Source organism: Chiloscyllium plagiosum, unplaced genomic scaffold, assembly GCF_037043375.1.
Source record: "Chiloscyllium plagiosum isolate Xiang-an unplaced genomic scaffold, Cpla_swu_hap1 HiC_scaffold_37, whole genome shotgun sequence".
NCBI lineage: Eukaryota > Metazoa > Chordata > Chondrichthyes > Orectolobiformes > Hemiscylliidae > Chiloscyllium > Chiloscyllium plagiosum.
In genome coordinates, this window is record NW_028270175.1 from 34,740,848 (window position 1) to 34,753,777 (window position 12,930).

Here is a 12,930-nt window from a genome sequence, read left to right on the forward strand (position 1 = left end):
CTCAGTGGAATAGGGTAGTAGTTTATTTTCTGTTATTGTCATTATATTATAAAGTTGTTACAAAATTACTACAAAATAGTGTAAAAAAAAATTAACATCTTTGTTCTTAACAAAAATATTTACAAAGAAAGGGGAGATGACTGGTTTAACCCGAGGGTCACTACACCACAAGCAAGGGGAGGCGTTGAGAAGGATAGTCACTCGTGTATCAAGGATAAGAAGGAAGTAGATCTTTAAGAAGGCAGTACGCCTTTAAGAAATCCCACTTTTATTTTGACAGGGAAGGTGATAGTGCAGTTCAATAACCACAAATACAAAGGCAAAAGGTTAATCGGACAATAAACAAGTTCACCATTTCTGCTCGTGTGCAGACATGACAGGAGCTCACTGAAACTGGGGTGAGCAGGGAGGTTATCAACTAGACAGGAGAAAATGCAGCAATCTCTGACAATGTGGTAAGTGAAGCAGATACAACATTAACTTGGCAGGGGTGTAAAACCATCCATCAATGGACCGGGTTTGAGCTGGAATGACTTAGAGGCTTAAAAATAAAACACTAGTTTTAACTTTCTTTAAAAAAAGAACTTATTCAAGTGGAAAATGACAGTTTTTTTAGCAGAATTAATTGGAATTTCAGCTTGCTGTTCCTGGGTTTTGAACCTAACTTGGGTGGCTGTGACAGGGAGGGGCTCCCTCTGCTATAAGGGGACGATTGGAAATCTGTTTGGGATTGCTCAGAGCTACTTTCAGTTGAGCACCAGCCCACACAACTCAGCGTTAAAATGACAATGCCACTTACTGGCACTGTCAGGATGAAGCTTTTTAACAAGGTTCATGTACTATCTTGTGGACGACAATGGGGAACGTACAGGGGAGTGAAATTAATTTTGCACAGACATAATGGGCTGAACATTTGAATAGCTTGATGTTACGATGGAGTCATAAAGCACAGAAAGATCCCTTTGGTTCAACCAGCCCATGTCGACCATAATCTCAAACTAAACTAATACCATTTGCCTACATTTGGCCCACATCCCTCCAAACCTTTCTTATTCATGGACTTATCCAAATGTCTTTTGAACATTGTAACTGTATCAGTCTCCATCACTTCCTCTGGAAGTTCATTCCACACACAAGCCACTGTAAAAAAAAAATGTTCCTCATGTCTTTTTAAATCTTTCTCCTCTCACCTTAATAATTTGCCCTATCGTCTCGAAATCCCCCAAATCTAGGGAAAACACACCTGCCATTCACCTTACCTATGCTCCTCATTATTTTATAAACCTCAGTAAGGTCACCCGTCAACTTTCTGTGTTCCAGTGAAAAGCATTCCAGCCTATCTAACCTCTCATTCTAACTCAAAACCCTCCATTCCTGGAAATAACCTGGGAAATATCTTCTCAACCCTCTCCAGTTTAATAATATCCTTCCTTTAACAGAGCAACCAGAACTGGACACAGTTCTCCAGAAGAGGCCTCAATGTGTTATATGACTCAAGGCAGTAGTGGGTAATCCTTTGTGGCTTGGGTGAGGAATGGCACTGAAGCAGAAGGAGCTTTATAAAGTTAGTTGTTGCCATGGAATACCAGATTGAAAAAAATATTTAAATTCCCTGCTATGGGCTATCTTCAAGCTAACATGCAACATTTTAGTGGGCGGCACGGTGGCAGTGGGCGGCACGGTGGCACAGTGGTTAGCACTGCTGCCTCGCAGCGCCAGAGACCCGGGTTCAATTCCCGCCTCAGGCGACTGTGTGGAGTTTGCACATTCTCCCCGTGTCTGCGTGGGTTTCCTCCGGGTGCTCCGGTTTCCTCCCACAGTCCAAAGATGGGCAGGTCAGGTGAATTGGCCATGCTAAATTGCCCGTAGTGTTAGGTAAGGGGTAGATGTGTAGGAGTATGGGTGGGTTGCGCTTCGGCGGGTCGGTGTGGACTTGTTGGGCCGAAGGGCCTGTTTCCACACTGTAAAGTTATCTAATCTAAACAACCTACACTTCTGTAGTATCTCTAGCATAATAAAACATCCCAAGATACTTCACAGGCAGATCATCAGACAGAATGTGACACTATCACAAGAAAGGAGGCAGCAGGGTTGGTGAAGAAAATGTTGATTAAGGGGAAGGTCGAAAGGAACATCTTAAAGGACGAGTAACAGATTTAATGATGGAATTCCAGATATTAGGGCCCAAGCAGCTGAAGACTTGATGCCAATGGTGGCATGCAGAAAGTCAGGGATGTTCACAAGAAGCCAGAATTGGAAGAGCATGGAGTTCTTGGAGGCTACCTCGATGGGCAGGAGTAAGAACAAAAATACATGAAAATAAAAGTTTTCCTAACTGCTGCTGCCCAGTCAATTCCAAATTGTATATTTCAGTTAAGTTCATTGTTTTTTTCAGGTTATTCCTATGGGTCTCACCCATGCTTCCTGCACTTTTTGGCTTTCCATTGAACGAGAGGTTTGGAGAATTGCAATCTCCCGGTTTTCCAACTGCATATGGAGATAATATCTACCAGACCTGGAACATTTCTGTCCCCAGTGGATTTGTGATAAAACTGTATTTCTCACACTTCAGCCTTGAACCATCCTATCGCTGTGAATATGACAACATTAAGGTATCACCACTTCCATCGAATAACTGAGTTTAGGAGAGTATTGGGTATAGATTGAACAACAGACCTGATATCCTGGAACAACATCGGTGTAAGAATAAATCTGGTCTTTATAGCAACATCTGGAATTCATTTTCACAGGATTCTCTCTGCAGTTGTTGCCAAAGTATTTATATTGTTAAAAATGTTTGTGATTTTACTAGAAACGTGGTGGAACTTTTTAAATAGATTCATATCACTGTGCATGATAATGAAAAACGAGTTGATTGTTGTTGAATTTAGCATGTACAAAAACATTTTCATATGGTTGTAAATTTAATAAAACTGAAACTGCAAAGAATCAGACTTAGAGTCACACAGCACAGAAACTGACCCTTCAGACCAACCAGCCCATGCTGACCATAATCCCAAATAAACTAATCCCAAATTAAACTAACCCCAAATGCTTGCGGTTGGCCCATATCCTTCCAAACCTTTATTATTAATATACTTATCCAAATATCTTTTAAACTTTGTAACCGTACCCACATCCACCACTTCCTCTGGAAGTTCATTCCACACATGAACCACTGTGTAAAATATTTGCCTCTCATGTCCTTTTTAAATCTTTATCCTCTCACCTTAAACATACCAGACCCCCCAGTCTTGATGTTCCCCACCCTGGGGAAAAGACACTTATCATTCACCTTATCTATATCTGTCACTTGGATGATACAAAATTCTACTTGTATGAAAGTTAGCTTCAAGCAGCTGAGTAAAAACTATAGAATCAGGTAATCACAGATAGCTTGGATTGACCAGTGCAGAATTTCAGGTAATCTGAATTTTGCCAAAAGGAATCATGGCAAAAAAGGATCACAATCTCCCTGGCCAAGCAAAAGGAGCAGTAGGGCCCAAGCATGCGCAGGTGAGGCAACTTGCAAAGTAGTGGGATTGACAAAACTTTTGAGAAAGTTAACTGTGTTCCGAATCGGAGAGAAGACAAGTGGAAAACCCATTGCATGAACCAGAAAGTGGACATCGTGGAAGAGTGTGAGATTACACCATCAGGTTTGTCCACCATTATGAAAACCAAGGATGCATCTTGGAACGGTTCAACGATGACACACATGGTCTCTGATAAGAAGAGAGAGAGAATGGCTGCTTCGCCAGATATTGGAGAAGCTAACCTGATGCAATTCAAGGCAGCCATTAGAGAACTTTCCCATCTCAACCCAATCCTGCAGGAAAGGAAATCTCCATGGCAACCATACAGTTTACCTGCAGAAACAAATGGCTGAACCACTTCAAGACAAGGCACAACATTGTCTTTTGGTTGGTGAAAAGTGAGAGCACCGTTGCTATGACAGCAATGACTCTCAAAATGGGCTTATGCTTATCTTTAATGAATTTGGACAAAAAGACATTTTAATTTGGATGAAGTTGGGTTGTATTTACTGTCTTTTGTCAGGCCACTATTTGATGGTTAAGGGAGCACATGTGATGGCAAAACTGCATGATAGCTTTGTGCCCACACGGATGGCACTGAAAAGCTGAGAGGCTTCGTAAAAGTGAAGACACTGCCCACACAGTACAATACAAATTAAACACCTGGATGCTTTCCAGAAATTGAGACATGTGTGAGGAACAATGAATCAACAAAAGAAAAGGGAGATTTCCGTCAATGTAGTCAACTGCTAATGAACTCTGACATCACAGCTCCGAAGATCAAATGACAATCCTGCCTCCAAACATCACGGCCAGGCTCTGGCCCCATGTATCGGGATGATTAGGAATGTGAAATGTCCATGACAAACTATTGAGTGCATTGATTGGAAGCAGGACGGCAATCTCACTGCTTTACCAGCCATGTTCATGCTAGACAAGACCTGCAGGGTGGCAAAAGAGGCCACAAGCACAAGGAGGCTCCAACCAGCTTACAGCTGCACAAGACAAAACAACGGACAGGATGATGCCAACCAACCCAATAGCAAGACACTTTCCCCTCACCCCCAATCTTGACTGCAATAGGTTATTCCAAGAAATGCATGATGGGTGCAGTGGATTCTTCAGCAGATGGTTCTGAAGATTCAGATGAATGACTGCCTGCTTGCTCACCTATCTCCCTGGCCAATGCTCTGAAGAACATTAGATATTCCAGGATTCCATTATGCAGGATCAAAACACCAGTACCATGTTTGACTCCAATGATGTGACAAACTGCATGGCACTCGTCAGAAATCAACACATTATACAGAAACTACTATGGAATTTTCCAATTTTAAATGCCAGCCTCTCTCAAGATTGGACATTATTTTCATTTATTCATGCTGATGAACATTAAGATAAAAAAGATTAATGGTTCTTTTTAATTCAATGTTTTAAGTATTAGAAACTTTTGTAAGCCTATTGAATTGCTTAAAGTTACATTCATGTGGAAAATGGGCATGTCTTGGCTGGTTAAGCTGTGCTTAACCTGATTCGAAGACAGATCCTCTGGGATTTGACTCAGAGTTTACTGTAATTACCAGCAGCTGATGCAAACAGAGATGCAATGAGCTAACTGGTCATGTTGATGATTATTTCATGTGAAATTCAAAGTGCTTAACATTACTCTAGAGTGATGGAAGGCTGGAGAATGAGCAGTCGGGAACTGCTAATTCCACAAAGTGAGTTCAGAATGAAAGCTGACATCCCATTATGCTGCTTGGGATAGAGTAGTGAACTGAGAGATTAAAATATCTTTCAATTTCAGTGTAAAAATACATAATGAACAGTAGCACAAGGATCATAAAAAATAAAAAAGAGCTGAAAAAAGTTAAAAAATTGTCAAAAATTAATAAAACATGTTTGCACACTTGCATAAGATTCCCTATTCAGTGTGTAAAATGTTAATTATTAAAGGCCTAGAGGTATACTGTACATACATGCTGTTATTAATACAATAGATTTTAATTCTTAGAGCAACATAGAAAAGTAGGCTTAAAATAGCAGATACAAAAAAAAAAGGAGCTAATTTCAAAGAAACCCCAAAATATTTTTCAATTATGTTCAGATCCTAACAGATGGAAAACAGTTGGCCAAGCTGTGTGGAGAGACCAGCACAGATACAGAAGAGGTTCCCGGTGACAAACGATTCTATTCCACAGGGAACAACATGACAGTGATATTCAGAACTGATTACTCAAACGAGAAGAATTACACCGGATTTGCTGCACATTATGCAGCCATAGGTAAGAAGCTATTTTAGATGTAATCTGTATGCAAGAGAGCTGTGAAGGGCTAGGATGGAACAAATGGCAAGCGATTCCTACCTTAACCTTGCCTGGCCCTGCAGGTTACCTTATACCCAAATGCATTCACTATAAGATCCTTGACTTCCTAACAGGACAATGCATGAACCTTCCAACTGCATGGAGACTATTGATTTCTTTGTCCTCAGTGTTACCACCAGTGACCACTGACCATTCGTTCAGCTATTGCTCAGTCTTCTAGAACTCCTCCTCAAAATCCCTCCACATCTGTTTTCCAGAGCTTCTGTAAAATCCTGTTTTTTTTTCCCCCCACAAAGCTTTAGACATCTAACATTGTCATTATTTTCATTTTCTCTCCTCTTTGTTGTTTCATCTTCCTATAACATGCTTTAAGATGTTGCTACAAATCCCATCCATTTATTACCCTTTTTCTCAGTCCATAATAGATCAAATTGTAGGTGGCTGGGTCGGCATTTGTTGCCAAGAGGATAATCAAGAGTCAACCACATTGCTGGTGCCCCTTATCAGTCAGATCAGATAAAGAGGACAGTTTCTTATTTCAAGAGCATTAGTTAACCAAATTTGGTTTTTGCAACAATCAATTTTACAGTCATCATTTGACTGTCAATTCCTGAAGTTGAGCAATAATACCCCATCACCTTCCCCACTTATTGAACTTTGAGTGAACAGTATCCTGCACAATGTTTGTACTGAGATATATAGATGTGAATGCGCTCAGTACAGGAGAGCACGAGGTAGTCAAATGAGCATTAAAACAGCACAGGAGCAGTGAAGGGGCTTAAATTGGCAGTAGGAGCGATATAGCTGAATGTAGTCAATGTACAAGTGGAAGCCTCCCAATGAGGCCATAAAGTGAGAGCATAAAGTTAGGGCGGCACGGTGGCTCAGTGGTTAGCACTGCTGCCTCACAACAGCAGGGACCAGTGTTCAATTCCAGCCTCGGGTAACTGTGTGGAGTTTGCACATTCTCCCTGTGCCTGCTTGGGGTTCCTCCCACAGTGCAAGGTTAGGGGGGTTTGCTGTGCTAAATTACCCCATAGGTTCAGGGATTTGTAGGTTAGATGCATTAGTCAGGGGTAAAAGTAGAGTAATAGCAGAATGGGTCTGGGTGGGTCCCTCTTTGGAGGGTCGGTATGGACGAGTTGGGCCAAAGGGCCTGTTTCCACACCATAGGCATTCTATATTTTACAAAAAATGTTTAAGATTTTCATTCTGTGTGTTCAATTCCCTACTTGGTTCACCTTCTCCCTAGTTTTGTAAACTCCCCTCATATTGCAAGATCTCTGTGATCCTCCATTCTGAGTTTCTTTGGCATTCCCAATTTCTATCATCCCACAATAGGTGGTTATACCTGTGGCTTTCTAGTCTGGAAGTTCAGGAATATTCTCCATATACCTTTTTACTTTACTACCTCCCACTCCTATTTTGGGATCCACCATCTTTTTGGTCAAGCATTTAGTCATCTTTCAATTCCTCATGGTTTAATGTGCTGTCAGCTTGATGATAATTTTGCCAAGAGAGTTTTGATGTTTTACTAAGTTAAAAGAGTTTTATAAAAAAAAAAGGCTTGTTGGTGACCACATGAAGATCTATATTGAATTGCAAGTTGTTGAAGTATTTCTTTACACAGACCATGATAGTTGTGAAGGCAAATTGATAATAGGACAGTGGACTCATTTAAAACTCTAAGATGCTGTAAATGGGATGGTGATAGGATTCATAAAAGCAAAAGAAAGAGGAAACCGTTGAGCTCTCAAAAGTGTTCCACCTTTGATTTAGGTTAGGACTGATTTTCTGTCTTATCTTGCCTTGTTAGACATTGACGAGTGTGATCAGACAGCTTTTGAAGAACCAACCTGTGACCATTACTGCCATAACTATCTGGGAGGGTACTACTGCTCCTGTAAGCCAGGTTACTTCCTAGACTCAGATAAGATCTGCAGAGGTAAGAAAATCAAAATGAATTGTGGGGCTCAGAGTTGAACCTCGACCCATAGCTTCTCATTTCTGTTAATGGTCTGCTTAAAAACACAGCACCATGAAGTAACTGGACACAGAACTGTATCTACAGTTCCCCACAAAATAGGCTTTTCAGTAGTGAATGGGTATTTATCAATGGGGAGAAGAAGAAAAAAAATGCACAGGGTATTTTGATACGGGCCTTTCACTTGTTTAATGAAAACTGAATAATACTGATCTCAGGGATAGTTCTTTGCCTTCTTTAATCAGCGAAGAGCTCCCAGCAAAAGTATAGCTCATGGGACAGTAAGCTGTAGGTGTCCTCCAGGCTCTATTATGAGTATGGCTACTCTTTCTGATATATCCCAATTAGTCAAGTGATCAATAATACTTTACAAAGTCTCACAGCAGGAATTTTTAACCAGTTAATTGGTATTTGAAACGGAATCTTCAATAAAAACATAAATTAGTCATTAGTTTACGTTCAGTGAAGCAATGCCTTGATCAGGAATGAGATTTAAAAATCACTTCGAATTCCCTCATCTATAAGGTTTATACAGGCATCATAGCTTCTACTTAACTCTAGTGGTGTAGTGGTAGTGTTCTTACCTCTGGGCCAGAAAGTCTGTGGCTCAGATTTGTCATGGACCTGCCTGAAAAAGGTAATTAAAAATAAGCTACTGAAACTTAACATGCACTGCTATTATATTGACAACCTGTTAAATGTCAAGTTTAACAACTGAAGCTTTGACCTTAAATCAAAGTGTGATGTAATTTATGTTCCAAGAAAAATACAATCACATACAGCATTGGGTTGCATTACCAAAGAGTCAGAGCTATAAAGCATGGAAACAGACACTTCAGTCTAACTTATCCATGGCTTAACATATCTAACTTAATTTAGTCCCATTTGCCAGCATTTGACCCAAATCCCTCTAAATCCTTCCTATTCATATACCCATCCAGATATCTTTCAAACATTCTGATTGTATCAGCCTCCACCACTTCCTTTGGCAGCTCATTCCACACATGCACCACCCTCAATGAAAATGTTGCATCTTAGGTCCCTTTTAACTCTTTCCCTTCTCACCTTAAACCTATGCTGTCTAGTTCTGGACTCCCCACCCCAGAGAAACAACCTTCTCTACTTAACCTATCCATACTCTCATGATTTTATAAACCCCTAAAGGTCACCCCCTCAGCCTCTTGACATTCTAGTGAATATAGCCCCAAGCCTATTCAGCCTCTCCCTATAGCTCAAACTCTCCAACATCCTTGTAAGTCTTATCTGAACAACATCCTTCCTATAGCAGGGAGACCAGAACTTAACATAGTATTCCAATAATAGCCTAACCAATGTCCTGTACGCAATGCACTGACTAATAAAGGTAAGCATCCAAAACCCCTCCTTCACTACCCTGTCTACTTGTGATTCTACTTTCAAGATACTATGAGCCTGCACTCCAAGGTCTCTTTGTTCAGGACCTTACCATTAACTGAATAATTCCTGTCCTGATTTGCCTTTCCAAGAAAGGCAGGTTGCTGTTGTATCATGTGAAATGAGACTAAATGGCAGTGCAAGTAAATTAACAGTCATAACAAACATAAGCTCAATTGCTACAATATAACTACACCATAAACCTTCCCTTCACTTCCAAAGCAGAGATATAATCATCAGAAATAATCAGGCAAGTGAAAAATCTAAATTTCTTAAAAAAGCAAAATGGATTGAAAAGATCAAAATTGAACGAAACAAAAGAAATGAACCAAGAGGATAAAATGTCACCAAAATAGGAAATAGTAAAACATTTAGGAGCCGATATTTTATAAATACATGGAGCATTTAGTTTTAGCATTGCAATTACAATAATCAACATATCTGGTGTTGGATGATCATATTGGCAATTTTTCAGTATTAAAATAAATGAGCTGAAAATGTACCAGTCCTAGGGAGACAATCATTTCCCTGATCCACTAGTACTAGTAGAGTTTATATCCAGTTAATGTGTCAGGTACTGGTGTAGACTGACCGTTCCTTTTTCCATTAAACTCCACCTTTTGTTTCTTTTCCAGTCATCCGCAAAGTGTAACCACGAAATTGCAATCCAAACGCCAGCCTTGGTACATCAGGAAATGGCAATGAAATGCTTGAGATGCCTGACAATTATTCATATTCTACTGAGCTGCATTAAACTAACCAAATATCTTCTGTTGCTTTCACTGACATTTTATTGAGAAAATAAGGCACCAAGTAAAAATTAAAGTAGGAGTGATCACTTTTCTAGTTTTCAAATGTAAGGTTAACTTTCAGGGAATGTTTGCTTGGTATTGGTAGGTTAATGATTGAGTCCTGTTTTGCTAATGAGTAGCATATCTCATTGGTGATGCCTGCTATCATTAGGCACATCTGAAAACTGAGTAGAGGCTATAGAACAGTATCTCCTATTTACCTTTGTAAATATTGTGTATGATTTAATGAGGGCTTTTGGTTGCAAGGATCCACTTCAGTTAACTCTGAGCAGCAATATAACATTGCTGTAGTAAAACTGAAGGAACGTTTTTGGGACCGGTGCCTGTGAAATTTAGCACTCCTCTACCACTGACCCTCAGTAGCAGCGGTGCGTACCATCTGCAATATGCACCGAAGAAATTCACCAAAATCTTTAGACAGCATCTTCCAAACCCACAACCATTTCCATTTTGAAGGTCAAGGACACCAGATACATGGTAACATCAGCACTTGCAAGTTGCCCATCTTGACTTGGAGACACATTGCTGTTCCTTCAAGGTCATTGGGTCAAAATTCTGCTGCTCCTTCCCTAATGCCATTGTGGGCTTGCCAAAAACAAAGAGTAAGAGTAATGGTTGAAGAAAGCAGCTCACCTCCACCTTGACAACCTGTCTCCCCCCACCCCCCAGAAGAGTGGGGGTGTTTAGGGGAAGAAAGGAGGAGACAAAATCTGATTGAGGCATACAAAATGGAGGGACATTGATCCAATCAAAGGCAGACATTTATCCCCTTATTAGAGGGGTCAGTAACCAGGAAGCACAGATTTAAAGGCAAGGAGCAGACAGTTGGGAGTCAATGAGAAAAAAACATTTTTCACTCACCAAGCACATAGGGTGTCTGGAATTCATTGCCAAAGAGGCCAACATATAATAAAGGATATTGTCTTATTCTAGTAGAAACAGGAAGCTTCAAAGACATTTAAGAAATTTTAGATTGGCGCTTGAAACACCATAACATACAAGATCAGGAATTGCTGGCAAGCATACAGAATTCCACCAGCAATTTCTATTTTTATTTCAAACTCCTAGCACCTGCAGTTCTTTATCTTATGACAACATACAAGGCTATGGGCCAAATACTGGAAAATAGAATTACAATAAATAGATGCTTGATGGCTGGCAGAACGAGGGGCTGAAGAACCTATTTGTGTGTAATATTTCTGACAACCCCCATTCTATGGCACTCAATGTCAATCGTGAATAAAGGCAAAATATTATGAAAATACTCAGCAAGTCAGGCAACATTTGTAAATATGGAAACCAATTAGGTCTATAACTTTTCATCAGTAGACAAAGATTAGAAATGCAATAGATATTAAGCAAAGAGAGAGGCTTGAAAAGGGGGAGCAGAGGAACAAAAGGATGACCTCCAATAGGATGGAAAGCAAGAATGATGAATTAACAAATGATGCAAGCCAAAAGGAGATGGCAATGTGACAAGAAACAAATTTTGTGTTTAAAGGAGTGTAAATGGGTATAGCAGAATTATGGCCACCAGTTGTTCAAAACAGTGGATAAGAACATAAGAACTAAGAGTAGGCCATCCATCATTTCGAGCCTGCTCCGCCACTCAATTTTGTGGACTGAGCTCCACTTACCCTTAATTGCTTTATTTTTCAAAGTATCTATCTTAGCTTTAAAAGCGATTACTGAAGTAGCATCAACTACTTCCCTGGGCAACGAATTCCATACATTAACAACCCTCTGTATGAAGAAGTTCCTTCTCAGTTCCGTTCTAAACTTGCTTCCTCTAATCTTGAGGCCGTGCCCTCTTGTCCAAGTCTTTCTTACCAGTGGAAACATCATATTTCTATTTTATCGATTCCCTTCACAATTTTATGTTTCTATTAGAACCACCCCCACCCCATTCTTCTGAATTCTAATGAATATAATTCCAACCTACTCAGCCTCTTCTCATAAGTCAACCCCAACTCCAGAATCAACCTAGTGAACAAATGTTCCTCTGCAAAGTTTCACAGTCCTCTGCACATTTTATTCTCCACTCAGCATCAACAAATTTTGACACTGTACATGTGGTCCACAACTCCAAATCTATATAATTTGTAAATAATTGCAGTCCAACACCTATCCCTGAGGCACACTAGTCACTGATTGCCAACCAGAATAGCATTTATCCTCACTCTCTGCTTCCTGTTAGTCAAGCAACCCTCTATCCATGCTAATACTCTACCCCTAATATCATGCATCCTCATCTTATATAGCAGCCTCATGTGTGGCACGTTGTCAAAGGCCTTTTGGAAATCTAGGTACATCCCATCCACTGGATCGCCGTTTTATTCCTTGCTTGAAATGTCTTCATAGAATTCCAAAAGATTCACGAAACATGACCATGCCCTTCATGAACTCATGCTGCATCTGTATAATGGGACAATTTCTTTTGAGATGCCCTATTTGTTATTTGATAACAGACTCAAGCATCTTCCCCACTACAGAGGTTAAGCTTAGTCGTCTATAACTCCCCATCTTTTGCCTACTTCCCTTTTTAAACAGTGGTATCACACTTCCTATTTTCCAATCTGCTAGGACTGCTCCAGAGTCCAGCAAATTACAGCCAGTGCACCTGCTATTTTCATACTCTGGGATGCATTCCATCAAGACCAGGAGACTTATCTATCCTTATTTGCATTAGCTTACTCAACACTAATTGTTTCCAGGTCCTCACCTAGCTATGTCGCTTACTGGCACGTTATTAGTATCCTCCACTGTGAAGTCTGATGCAAAATACCTGGACAATGCCTCAACCATAATATCCCATAACTAACCACTCACCCTCACAAGGACCAACATTTACTTTAGCC

The 12,930-nt window shown here is 40.2% G+C and overlaps 1 protein-coding gene across 1 annotated transcript; it reads left to right on the top strand.

Moving 5' to 3' along the window:
• Window positions 1-333: 333 nt before the first annotated feature.
• LOC122540202 (mannan-binding lectin serine protease 1-like) lies at window positions 334-10,031 on the top strand. The gene is made up of 5 exons (XM_043675581.2): window positions 334-455; window positions 2,396-2,612; window positions 5,644-5,821; window positions 7,680-7,808; window positions 9,896-10,031. The coding sequence occupies exons 1-5, from the start codon at window positions 433-435 to the stop codon at window positions 9,910-9,912; spliced, it is 564 nt and encodes a 187-aa protein (XP_043531516.1). The 5' UTR covers window positions 334-432; the 3' UTR covers window positions 9,913-10,031.
• The last annotated feature ends 2,899 nt before the right edge of the window (window positions 10,032-12,930 follow it).